General features: G+C 47.6%; 1 protein-coding gene across 4 annotated transcripts in view; it reads right to left on the bottom strand.

Moving 5' to 3' along the window:
* Positions 1-13,529, bottom strand: part of LOC119399838 (BAI1-associated protein 3) — a 501,956-nt gene that overhangs the window by 118,900 nt on the left and 369,527 nt on the right. For all 4 annotated transcript variants that reach the window (XM_049417861.1, XM_049417862.1, XM_049417863.1 and 1 more), the window contains exon 7: positions 8,339-8,383. In XM_049417861.1, coding sequence (XP_049273818.1) covers positions 8,339-8,383 — 45 coding nt within the window. The remainder of the gene's footprint in view (positions 1-8,338; positions 8,384-13,529) is intronic.

Raw genomic sequence — 13,529 nt, 5'->3', positions numbered from 1 at the left:
GCTTGCTTGCGCGACGTCTGCTTGTGCGCTGCGCAGGCGTGATGGCGGCGGTACCTAGCGGAGCCACGCACAGTCATGTTTACAAAACTTCTTTAAAACTTTGCCTTGTAATACGCGTGGCTGGTTATAGTTTAATGCAGAAGCACGTTTTTATTTACTACTGTGTACTACCGTGGCCGCGTTATTTTATTTTAATTAGGCTTACTGAGGCCTTCAATCCCCGCCCGTACCAGGTTCGCTGCAATCGTTTCGACGGTAGCGACGCCCCATGGCTCGGACGCCAAACTGCCATCATGCCTCGGGCCTGGCGAAGCTCCTTAAGGCGGCACCCATTCGTCTCTCGTAGTCGTAGTAGCAATACCCGGAAACACTGCCGCTCCAGCGTCCCAAAGAATTACGTCATGATGACGTCACCGACACCATCTTGAATAATTTGCTAGTTCGGCGGCCTTTTAAAAGGGGCCGTAACTGAAGGTGAAATTGGCGCTAGTGTTCATGGAGATTCAAAATTAAATCAGCCAATGGCAGCCTGCCGCCGTGCCGGCAAAGCCGTGCACCCCGCGCCGGCCGCGGAGGCCGCGCGCGCGCCGCGACGCTAGTTTTGAATTCCTCGAAAGTTCCGTTGTAGCATGAAGCGAATGCTGAGAGCGGGCACCAGGCTGGCCGTGCAGGGAGGCTATGCTTGGCGGACACCTGCAAGTCTCCCGTTGTGGTTAGCGGGTCATTGTTCGCTCTTGAGACTTATCGGAGTGGTCGTTATGTCAGCCGTGCTCCGTCGACGCCATACAGGAGCCCGTCCTAGTCGCCGGCCTTGATATGAAGTTTCGTGATGTTCCGTTACATGAAGCGAGCTTTGGCCGGCGTGTGGAGTTTTCGTGGTGTTTGCGTGTTGTGCGCTCTTGCCGCCGTGGTGGTTAACGGCACGCACCATTCGTACATCATGGAACGGTGCACGGATACTTCAAGACCGACCGAGTTCCGCAAGATTCTTCGAGGTTCCGAAAAACTAAAGGTGAGCATGCGGCTTGCGTTCGCAGCCACACATTTACGAATTGCAGTTGGACAACACAGTTATTGTTTTTTTAATTACGGCTGAATCGTGAAAAGCACGATGTTGCAGTTAATATCGCTGTTCCTAGAAGGAATGAAGTTAAAGAACCTGAGGCTCATAGTTTAACGTTTGCGTCTATGACAGAACTGCGTGATGGAAGTGCGTTTTGCTTTTTTTGCCTGTTTATCACTCGCCATCGTTTAAATACGCGTTCCTGAGACTCAATAGGCAGTTTTAGAATAGCGTACGAAAAGCTTTGCGTTGGCTTTTCGCGCAACTGTCATGCGTCGTACGCTAACCGCTTGCGGGCTCTCGTAGTGACGGAAATAGCGAGCCGCAAACGCTAAAATAGCGTACGCTATTCTAAAACTGCCTAATGTATCGCAGCTTGCACTGAGCCGAGACGACGAGACTGCGTTTGCCTCATGCGACTGCGTAATTTGTATCGTTGGAATTAATAGTTTTCAATTGCTTTATTTCAGGACGGAAACGTTTTCGGAGTATTCGAGAAAGCAAGAACTGATGCGTTTGCCCAAGGAGGGGTTAACAGCTGTAGAATCAGCGCTCTGCGAAGTCTCGATCCGCAACTTAAGTGGACCAGCTTTCTACACTGCTCCCAGTGCTTCTTCTCGGTGCGTGAATATGCTATGTACTTACGGCTGAAGAAGTAGTTTGTGTGTTTATATATTGTCTCTGTTATTGCCTATGGAAAAACCGCACTAAGGATTCATGTGTAGGCATGAGACATGTCCTGTATGCAGAATTTTACTGTTTGTGTTTATCACAATGAAGTGCTCAGTGTACCCAACATGACGTCCTCCCTTCAGTGGCGTTATATTCAGCTAGGCATTGTATTCGCGGTGAAAGAAAAGCTGCGTATAGGCTGATTTCACCTGGTCGTTGAGTAATACGCTTTTCTTCGAATGTCATGTGCTGCTGCATAAACTGACCATGGCCTGCATCCCGTTGCCACCAACTAACTTTCAAGTAGTGTTCAAGTACCATATATTGTGTCTTGCTCTTTTTAGCGCAATGTACTACTTACTGTGCTAAATCTTATCTTTTTCATTTTGTTTATCTGGTGAAGGTGTCCAGCATTTCATGTATATTTGTGCAAAATCTGAGCAAATATGTAAGTGGTTGTTTTGTGTTTCGTATCATTTCAATGGTTAATAAGTAAATCATTGCAATATTATTTCATATTTACATATTTTGCGCTTCGTTATGTTTTTGTCATGCACTGACATTTCTTTAAACTACATGATTACCTCTCATCAGAGGCTCCTCTGCACTTTGCTCGGTATTGCACCAAATGAAAATCGTGTTTCTTATTTGTGTGTACGTCAAAGGGCCTACACTTTCCAATGTGTTCGATTTTTTAATTTCTAAATTTTACAATGAACTTTTGTGTTTAGTCATGCACACACTGTGAATTCTTCCCTTCTGTTCTTTTCCTGAACTTGTATCGTGCCCCATTACATGCAAATCTTGAGTTTGGGAAACAGAACAATAAAAAGAGGTAACAGAAATGTTCTAGGTGGATTCATCCTTTATGCTCTAGCACATGCTGCGGGCAAACGCGAATGCGCGGCCTAGCACAGCACGTGCGCGAGCGCACGCGAACAAAAAAAAAAAAATCCCGGCGCGGGGCATAGGAGAGGAGAAAAAGCAAGCGTACAAAATAAAAAAACGGTGCGCGGCATGGGAGAGGAGGAAAAGCAAGCGCACAAAAAAAAATAGAAAGAAAACGGCGCGCGGAGAGGGAGGAAGAGGGGGTAGAGGCGAGCGGCTGTTGTTACTGTTGCCCTGACGACGTAAGCAACGTAATCGCTACGTCATCGCCCTTTGAGCTTGGCGGCCTTCTGCAAGGAGCGTAACTCAATAGCGCTCTCGGCGCTGTCGGCGCTTGCGTCGGCGGAGCGTTTGAATTTCGCGTCCTATGGGAGGTATACGAAGAAACCGACCCTTGGTAGTAGTAGTCGTAGTGCGTAACTAGTCTTACGCTTTGACCTCCAAGGTGGTGCCGGTGGGAGATTTTTCCTGTGCGTTGTTGAAGAATAAAAAATTCGCAGCGTGCGCGTTAACTAAAAGCCGAATTCTTCTGTCTCTCATTCCCCATTAGCAGCCATTGGCATGTTCCAGTAGGAAACGTTAGTAGAAGTAGAAGTGTAAGTGTTAGCTAAAAGCCGACTTCTTCTGTCTCTCATTCCCATTAGCAGCCATTGTTTACCTCCAAGGTAGTGCCTGGTGAGATTTCTCCTGTGCGTGATTAAACAAAAAAAAATTTATTCAAAACGCCGTTGATTGATGAAATAAACCAACGAAAGACGCCAGATGTTTTGTAAAAGCAAAACGAAAGAGCGCCAGATGTTTCTAAAGCAAAACGAAAAGACGCCAGCTGCTTAACGAAAGACGCCAGATGTTTTCTAAAGCAATGGTTTTCTAAACAATGAAAATTCACAGCGTACATGTAAAATTAAAGTGAGCTGCAAGTCGTCATAACTCATCGAACCTTTAGTATAAACGCGCCCGATCTCACGTCGGTGATGATGTACTGGGCAGAATTCACGGAAGATTCACGGTTTACCGATGAACCTCCGCAGCTTCGCCCACTCATCATCATTCACTCCGTGGATATGCTGTGATTTTTTTTCAGACCTCTTATTTCGCAAAACAAAAAAGACAGAGATGCCTACGTGGACAGCAGGTGCAATGTTAAGGATTAGGCCAACAAAAAGAACTGGCTGCTTGTGCACTGCTTCTCGCAAAGCATTCGCGCATGCAACCAGCACACGTACAGACGGGTCCACTGTTAAAGAGAATACTTGCGCGCAGAACATAATTGGATTTGGCTCTCTTGCGAAAACATAGTGGCTCAGATTTGCATGAAACTGCTGGTGGTTGACAGTTCTGCCTCTTTTTGACAGATTCATGACTGCATGGACAATGTTTCCCTGTCCACTTGCTGTTAGAGGGCCAGCAAAATGAAAGGTGCTCATAGGAGTGTTCCCTCCCTTTAACAGTGGACCGCACTGTGCATACGTGGAAGATTCTCTAAGCGCGAGTTTTCGAAGAAGCCGGCGTCGTGATCGTTGGCCGGCTCCTTCATCCTCTCTAGTTGGGCGTTTTTCTCGCGAAAGCCCCTATGTTAGCTTGCACGCCCCGCGCATCGAATAAGACTTGGAGAACTATAAAAACGTTATCGCGTGATAGGCGGGAGCGCTTTGTGCGATAAAGGACCAGACCGATAAAAAAGTATATAGAATATCGATTAGTTTCAAGCTGGCGAATCGTATTTCGGCTGTCTGAAGCACGACATAGAGCCTGCGAAGCCGTCCGAAATGACGTAATCATCGAAAGCGCCGAACGTGCTGAAGTAAGCACACGGGAGCCTCAACACAAAAGGTGGCGCCCCTTCAAGTAAGCGATGCAAAAAAAAAAAAAAAAGAAATGGGAGGCTCCCGCAAAGAAGGCTTGCGTAAGCATGTACCGGCGTCAGCTCTCAGTTCTTGCCCTTCCGAGAAAAAAAAAACGATTCGAATAATTTAGGCCGACCGGACAAGGCAAGAGATTGTGCGACCTTGGATTTCACTGGTCTCGAGCTTAGTCTTGCGACATCAAAGAAATTGCGCGACGAAAACACAGACAGAAGAGGACACGTACAAACACAGCGCGAACTTTTAACTGAATTTATTGGGCCACTGGATCTGCTCATATATTGGCAGTGACAGAGGCAGAGGCGATTATAAAATTAGGTGATTTGTGCGTTAGCTCACCATTACTGGCCGTCACCGATAAGAAGCTTGTGTTCCTAAGATCTTCTAAAGCGTAACTGTTTGTTTTACTCATTTTTTATGCATGCGCGGTCTCTTTCGCGTCGCGTCCATTTGCGCGCATGCGTGACGTATACTGTGGCAATATATAAGCAGACCCAGTGGCACAATAAGTTCAGTTGAATGTTTGCGCTGTGTTTGTACTTGGTCTTCTTCTGCCCGTGTTTTCGTCGCGCAACTTCTTTGAATATTCGCTGATTTCCAGAGTTCTCGTACTTCACGACGTCTACCCAAGCTACTCAGATGCAACGAATTTTTACCGCTCATTCAAGCAATGCTTGTTATGAGTTACAGGTCTCGGTGGCGACGGCGTTGAACGCTACAAGCCCGGCGCCGGCGAGTGTACAAAAATGTGGCCCTCGAATGTGCGCCGGTCACATGCGCGTTAGTTATGCGCCGTTTTCCAAGAATCGATGTTCTCTCGATCGTGCGCTTATCGGCGATCAGCCGTTTCTGATATGGCAATCTGATCTTTTATCGAAATCACTCGTCGCTTCACGTTGCCACATTTCATTGTTGCCTAGATATGAATGCACGACGTCGTTCCTGCCTGTGGCAACTCAAGTGTTGCGCTGCTAAGAACGTGGATGAAGGTCCAATTCCCTGCCATCGCCGTACGTGTCGCCGTACGTGTCGGATCGTTGGTGAAGCAAGGACGATGCGCAGCGGCGGGCGCTCGCTTGGCGGCAGCCAGGCGGATCCCGTGCCGGTGCGCGCCAAGGACGCCGCTGCGAAACGGGCTCAACGAGAAGCGGATCCCGAGACCATGATTGCTTCAGGAGCTTTGCCCAAGCTCTTCATAATTCACCCGTGGAGATGCTGTAATTTTTTTTTCAAGCCGTTTCAAGCAGTGGCGTTGCTCAGTGATAGAACAATTGCTCGCTACGCAGAAGGCCAAGGGACTCTCACTCGAACCGAAGATTTTCATTATTTATTTTATTTGCATCTTTCTCGATTTTTCGCTCGCAACCAACGACGCCGACACCGACACCGGAATATCCGCGAAAAAAGCAGTTTACCGCTATTGCGTTAAAAGTTAGAGGCAGTCGTGTTTCCACAACACAGTTCTATTTGGCAGGATTCCTTTAGCATCGCCGTGCTCCGAAACATCCGGTTGCCACGTTTAATTGCAGTTCGCATAATTACGAATGCTAGACGGCGACGACTGGCGCAGAGGTGCTCCCTGATGTGACGCGCAGTCATTCCTTGACATCATAAGCCTGTAGTAAGAGGGTAACCGTTATCATCTTTGCCTGTGTTTTTCATCCATTGTCTGATTAAACGCCGATGTCGGATTAAACGCCGAAAACAACTGCCGCGGCGTTTAATCTGAATTGCTAATCCTGCTTGATCCTTTGCTTGCGTGAATTCTAAGGTAATCATCATTCTCCTAGCGATTACCTTTGTAAGTACCTTGTAGGCCACAGACAGTAAGCTGATCGGCCTGTAATTCTTCAAGTCCTCGACCTCCCTTTTTTGATGGATTAAGCTGACGTTAGTGTTCTTCCAAGATTCTGGTACGCTCACAGTCGAAAGGCTTTGTTTACATTTGAGTAGACAGTCTTTCTAGAACAATCTGCGTGCCGTCTTTCAACAGGTCCACTGTTACGTAATCCTGACAGGCGGCCGTGCCACTCCTTGCCTCCAAAGCTTTCTTTATTTCCTCTGTCGCTACTAGTGGAGTGTCTGATTACGTCTTCTATCCCCTCCAGGCGTGAATTATGGTCGACTGTCTGCGAATGCATTATTGTCTGTTCTCATTAATGTTGTGTCTAACAAAGAAAAAAACGAACCCTTAAAAGTCATCCCCTTTCCTTCATTTATTGCGAGGGTCTCGTTCTGGCAGACTTGATGCCTTCAGGTAGTATGCGAGGGATTATTGGTCAGCTGCCAGCTCGTAAAAAGATCACGTGCTACGTGACGCCAAAAGGCTGAAAAAGAGTGTTCCACACTCGCCGCCATTGCTGCGATCGGGGATGACCCACACTCCTAGGTTTAAACGCACATATATACCCTATAAAGTGGACGAGATTATGGCCGCCGCCGTAGCTCAATGGTAGAGCATCGGACGCGTTATTTGAAGGTCGCAGGTTTGGTCCCTGCCGGCGGCAAGTTATCTTTTCGTCCAGTTTACTTTCTTCACATTTATATCCCAATTATTACAAGTAACATCCCCTACACTTTCCTTGGCATTATTGTCTGTTAGTTCTCATTAATATTGTGTCTAAATAAGAAAAAAATCAGCCCTTAAAAGTCATCTCCTAAGTTCTCACAACGTTATTCCAAGACCCTTCATATTACATTCCCAGAAAGAAAATCAAGTAATACGCTGTTTGGTACGAGTCTTAGTAATTAATGGTAAGTCCTGTGTAATTAAATATTTGTTATTATGCAGTCAGTCAGGTTCCATTTTTAAATAAAAATAACGAAATCGTAGACCCAAAATGCGTGCGCAAATTGTTTTTGGCTGTGTTCATTTAGAGCCAGCCAAAACAATGATTTTGACGTTGGTCTTGGAAGGCGGTAAGTCGACCGCGCCGTCGAACATCGTAGTGTCTTTACCAAAGTGCTCGCCTGCAGTTACAGGCAGCACGTTGAGGTTAATCAAAGACACAGTGATTGTGCAGAAGGTTAATTTCATCCTATGCGCGATGTATGTTGCTGCTCCTTGGCCACCAGTCGAAAAAAAAACTGGCAAAATTAAGTAGCGTCCACCATAAGCCGGCAGAAAGAGTGGAGCTCACTCAGACTCACTCAAGATATATTTTGCGATTTAGGCTCACTTAGACGAAGACTCACAATACCTTTCCTCAACCAAGACTTTCTTCACTCGAACTCAGGCTCACCTAAGTTTTTGTCAACCAAACTCACCCGGACTCAGGCTCACTAAAATGTTTGTCAATAGGACTCAAGCTCACCTACTTACTAGTCAGCCGGACTCACTCACACACAGACTCACGGCCTGATCTGAACCTGAGCGATTTAGAGTGAGTCGACCCACGAGTGAATTTGCCGATCTATGGCGTACAATTATGTGGACGTTGCACCTCAGGGGATATTATCGTCCTGGTTGTCGCGGCTACTGTACATATCTCTCGGCTACTTAATCCCTTATTCATATTGGTAGATACATCGTCTTCCTTGTCTCTTACTACGTACAGTCGCGCTCAATATGACTTGCAACACGGGAGCGCATGGCCTCACGAGTTCGAAAGCTGCGCATGGCTTCCACTAGCCCTTGTTTCCTCATCTAAATGCAATTCTCTCACTTGGGTATGATCCAAAATAAGAAAATAGCTGCCAAACACGAATGGACATTGTGCAAGCTCTTATACATCGATGTACACTAAACAATCAACTATATCCCTGTGAAGACGCGGTTCACTTTCGTGTTATGCCGATTACTATGACCGAGGGAACAACCGTGTTGTTTGTATATAAAAGAAATGCTCACCAGACGTCGAGGTGGAGTCGATCCGTGTAAATATCGTCGATGTCCCTGTGTGAAAAAAATAATTTTAATTAAATGTCATGACATCACTATATAGGAAAATAAGAAAATGCATAAAACGCAAATATATATGCAAATACTTAACGCATGCGTGTCAAGCAGCGCTTGGCAGAGATACTCAGAAAATTATTCCGGAATACAGATATAGAAATGTATATGTTGGAAGCCTAAAATACAGATACTGAGATACATTCGTCCTAGACGTAACGGAATATTTCGGAGATACTTTGGCATACGGACGATAAAAGTATGCCGTAATACTGATACAGGAATACAGATACCGAAATATTTTGTTATTTCGGGGATGCTGATGCTCCGTAAGAACATTGATAGATGCAGGATTATATTGTTAATAAGGTTGCAGCGCACTAAAACAAGCGAGTCCAGCCCATCGTTCGAATCACTAACGAACACCAGTTCTTTAAGAAAAACTATATTTTACACTCGAGATCTGTTTAGCTCAGAAGGTTGTTGCATTAACTGCGCTTAAGCAACAACGACTACTCAAGTAGGCTGTCGTCTCGATTGCGTGAGTTCGGCCTCAACACAAGACTCGCGAACTCGCGAAATGGCTGGCCACCCGAAAAAAAGTTAGGGGTGCTGCACGGGCCTTGAGACACAACGACTATCGTCGGAAGAGGTCGACAATACTGTCTCCATGATCCTAACGCCAGCGGTGTCGGCAGCTTTACCGTATGGGTCATTCTGTGCGTATGGAAAATCCTTCGCCGCTATTCCTACATGTGTCGCCGACCAGCGGCGCCCCTTTGCTTGGTTAAGCACAGAAAAGCCTTCCTTTCTCCTTGGAAACACGCCGGCTCATTTCCGACAAAAAAGTAACGAGCTATCCGCGGGCTGCGAAGTATAGCGATATAATCGATACACCATAAAAGTATTTCACTACTGAGATACAAATACATTTTTCAAATGTATCTCGACACAGGAATACAGATACACAAAAGTATCTCTGAGATACTATCGCGATACTCTTGTGTCGCGATATTGCCCAGCTTAAGTCTCGAGTCAACGCCGAGTCTCGTCCAAAGCGGGCGACAACTCCCGCCACTTTTGTTTCTTTCAAGAATTCTTATCTATTTTTTCTTTCTGCATGACTAAATATACACATAAAGGCACAGACAAACTCGTAATCTCGTTTTAAACTTAATGAGCTTAATTGGACCTGCAATTCGTAAAAACAACAAAATGTGACGTGTTCCTTCGGTGAATAGTATTCTTACTAGTTACTAACGCCGTCATTTTACTGACGCCGTCATAGTTACTAACGTCGTCATTTCGCGTCGTTAAAGCGAAGAAGACTCTTCACCGGAAGAAATATTCGGGGAACGCGATAATATTCAATCAATCAACAAAACAGTTGTTGGGGTTTCACGTCCCAACACCACGATATCATCATAATGATTATGAGGCACGGTATAGTGGAGCGCTCCGTAAATTTCAACCACCTGGATTTCTTTAATGTGCACGGGCGTCTAGGATTAGTACCCGTCGAAATCCGATCGGCGTGACCGTGATCACATTATAAAGCAAACGTTCATCATGGTGCCCAGGAACAACCCAGAAGCCTTTGTGCTAGCGCCCCATTCAAATACTACACAATCTGCAAACACGAAAAAGATAACAGTATATCAGGAATACAAACAAGCCACGTTTTATTATTATTATTATTATTATTATTATTATTATTATTATTATTATTATTAGTAGTATTATTAGTAGTAGTAGTAGTAGTAGTAGTAGTAGTGCAAGCCCGTAGCCAGGAATTTTTTTCAGGGGGGGGGCACTTGCTGAAAGCCTTGACTATTTGAGAAAAACGCCTATTCTCATTATTTATTTTCGGTAAAACATCATGCATCATAAAAATTTCGGGGGACCCCCCACCTGGCTACGGGCCTGAGTAGTAGTATTATCGGTTCTCAGTGTTATAGCGGAAGGTGCGAAAAATTCAAGCAAGTTCTTAATATTGTGGGCGAATCGTAACGGTTGTGTCCAACGACGTCGACTCTGGTGACGTATTGGTCACCCCGTCACCCCGCTGCCTTAGTAAAGGCATAGCTCTTGCATCGGGTGTCGTTCGCTTCCGCAATGGTTCAGCTCTCGTCGCCGCCACGAACGCAACATCGGAAAAGATTTTACTTCCGCGGAGCACCACGGTAGCCTGCGTTGCCGATCCGGAGCCTGTATGCGTCGTGCCCCTTACGCCTGTCCGCTCCAAAGGCCACTCTACTGCTGATCGTACTTCTTCCTCCGCCCTTACAGCAGTCATCAGCAGTGACTTGACAGATTCGCAGAAGCAGCAGCTGGTTGCTTTGTTGAACAAGCACGCAACCTCTTTCGATGCCTATTCGTCCACCTTGGGCCAAACTACCGCTGCAGCACATCGCATTCAGACCGACGGAACATCGATTGTGCACCGCCGCCCGTACCGCGTGTCTCTAGCCGAGCGAAAAATCATCGAAGAAAACGTAGCCGACATGCTGCAAAGGGACATAATCCTCCCCTCAGCCAGCCCTTGGTCGTCTCCCGTTGTTTTGGTGCGGAAAAAGGATGGTTCCGTACGCTTTTGCGTCGATTGCCGGGCGCTCAATAAGATCACTAGGAAGGACGTATACCCTATGCCACGGATTGACGACGCCCTTGATTCCCTACAAGGCGCGGAATACTTTTCGAGCCTCGACTTGCGTTCCGGCTACTGGCAAATCCCCATGCACGAAGATGACAAAGAAAAAACAGCGTTTGCCACTCCGGACGGCCTATATGAGTTCAACGTGATGCCTTTCGGGCTATGCAACGCACCCGCGACTTTTGAGCGAATGATTGACACCGTGCTGCGTGGCCTGATATGGAAGACTTGCCTGTGCTACCTAGACGACATTGTTGTCTTTTCATCAACGTTCTCTCAACACCTGCAACGCTTGGATGAAGTTCTGACGTGCCTTGCGGGCGCTGGTCTTCAAATTAACACCAAGAAATGCCATTTCGCCAGCAAGTCCATTAAAGTCCTCGGTCATGTCGTGAGCAAGGACGGAATACGCCCTGACCCCGACAAAACCGCTGCGGTGCTTCGCTTTCCTCGCCCTGAGAAACCTAAAGACTTGCGAAGTTTCCTTGGCCTCGCGTCTTACTTTCGTCGATTTATACGAAACTTTGCCTCCATAGCTGCACCACTACACAAGCTACTTGTCTCCGGTACGCCCTTTGAGTGGTCTCAGGAATGTGAATCGGCTTTTGACATGTTGAAGGATGCCCTCACGACCGATCCTGTTCTTTCCCCATTTTGACGAGCTGCTCCGACTCTCCTGCACACAGGACGCTAGCGGCCGCGGTTTAGGCGCCGTTCTTGTGCAGCGCGACAACTCTTCGCGAGAGCGAGTCGTTGCATACGCCAGCCGCGTACTCTCTCCAGCCGAGAGGAACTACACGATCACCGAGCAGGAATGTCTGGCCGTCATCTGGTCGGTGCAGAAGTTTCGTCCCTATCTGCACGGCCGTCATTTTACTATTGTTACTGACCACCACGCGTTATGTTGGCTTTCCACACTCAAGAACTTATCGGGACGCCTCGGTCGCTGGATTCTGCGTCTTCAGGTGTATGAGTTCGATATCATCTACAAGTGTGGCAAAAAAATCAAGACGCCGACGCTCTTTCTCGCTGCCCGCTACCTACGGCCCCGCTCGGCGTTTCCGCAACCGCCTCGCATACCAAACTCTGCGAGCCCACTTTTACATCGGTCCCCTCTCTGGCCTCTATAGACCACCTGCCTCCGGACAACGACCAAGAATTTGCCTCTCGCCAGCTAGCTGACCCGAACTGTCGACGGATCATGGGCCATCTCTGTGGAACTTCCTGTCCACTTAACGCGCGGCTACGTCGCCAACTCTCGCAATTTAAGCTCGACAACTCCGTGCTGTACCGCCGAATTTACCATCCTGACGGTCAGCGCTGGGTGGCCGTTCTACCTCGCTCTCTCCGCTCTCACGTCCTCACAGCCTTCCACGATGATCCGACTGCAGGTCATCTCGGTTTTCATAAAACCTACGACCGCCTTAGAAGTCGTTTTTACTGGCCTGGCATTACTACTAGCGTAGCCAGGTACGTCGGGTCCTGCACTATCTGTCAGAGTCGAAAACTCCCAACATCTGGTCCTACCGGTAAACTGCAGCCTCTTCCTTGTCCCGCGACACCATTTGAAGTTGTAGGTGTCAATCTTTTCGGCCCCCTTCCAGTCACTGCCGCCGGCAAACGATGGATCGTGACAGCTGTGGACCATTTGACCCGCTACGCTGAGACATCTTCTGTGGCTACTGGTTCTGCTTCTGAAGTTGCCGATTTCGTTCTCCAAGCCATTATACTCCGCCATGGCGCTCCGCGTGTTCTGATCAGTGACCGTGGAAAGGCTTTCCTCTCTCAACTATTGAACGAACTTCTCCGATCCTCCGGCACCACTCACAAGACCGCTTCCAGCTACCATCCTCAGACTAACGGCCTGACCGAGCGATTTCATCGCACACTTGCCGATATGATCTCCGCCTATATTCAACCAGACCATAAAAACTGGGACGCGATTTTACCATTCGTCACTTTGGCCTATAACACAGCCATTCAGCGGACAACCGGCTATTCACCGTTTTACCTGGTTTACGGACGTTCCCCTACTTCCCTTCTGGACGTTTCTTTCTTTACCTCCAACGTAAATCCGTCGCCATCCTCTGCCGAGGAATACGTTTCACGACTCGCCCAGTGCCGCCAGCGTGCTCGCCTGAATACCGAAGCCAGACAGCAAGACAGGAAGATTGTTTATGATGAAGCGCATCGTGCTGTCTCTTTCCGACCCGGTGACGAGGTCCTGCTCTTGACGCCTCTTCGCACACCTGGTTTGTGTGAGAAGTTTCAGCCACGGTTTATCGGGCCGTACACAGTTCTGGAACAGACTTCACCTGTGAATTATCGCGTGACGCCACTTGTAACCCCAGCAGACCGCCGTTACCGTACTACCGAGATTGTCCACGTCTCCCGCATCAAGCCCTTCATACGACGTTCCTCCTCTCCTTGACCTCCAGCGGCCAGGCTGGCCGCTTTCACGTGGGGGGAATTAGTGTGGGCATTTATTATGCA

This window comes from Rhipicephalus sanguineus, chromosome 7 (assembly GCF_013339695.2).
Source record: "Rhipicephalus sanguineus isolate Rsan-2018 chromosome 7, BIME_Rsan_1.4, whole genome shotgun sequence".
Lineage (NCBI taxonomy): Eukaryota > Metazoa > Arthropoda > Arachnida > Ixodida > Ixodidae > Rhipicephalus > Rhipicephalus sanguineus.
Note: the sequence above shows the minus strand (reverse complement) of the source record. Positions and strands in the feature narration are given on the sequence as shown.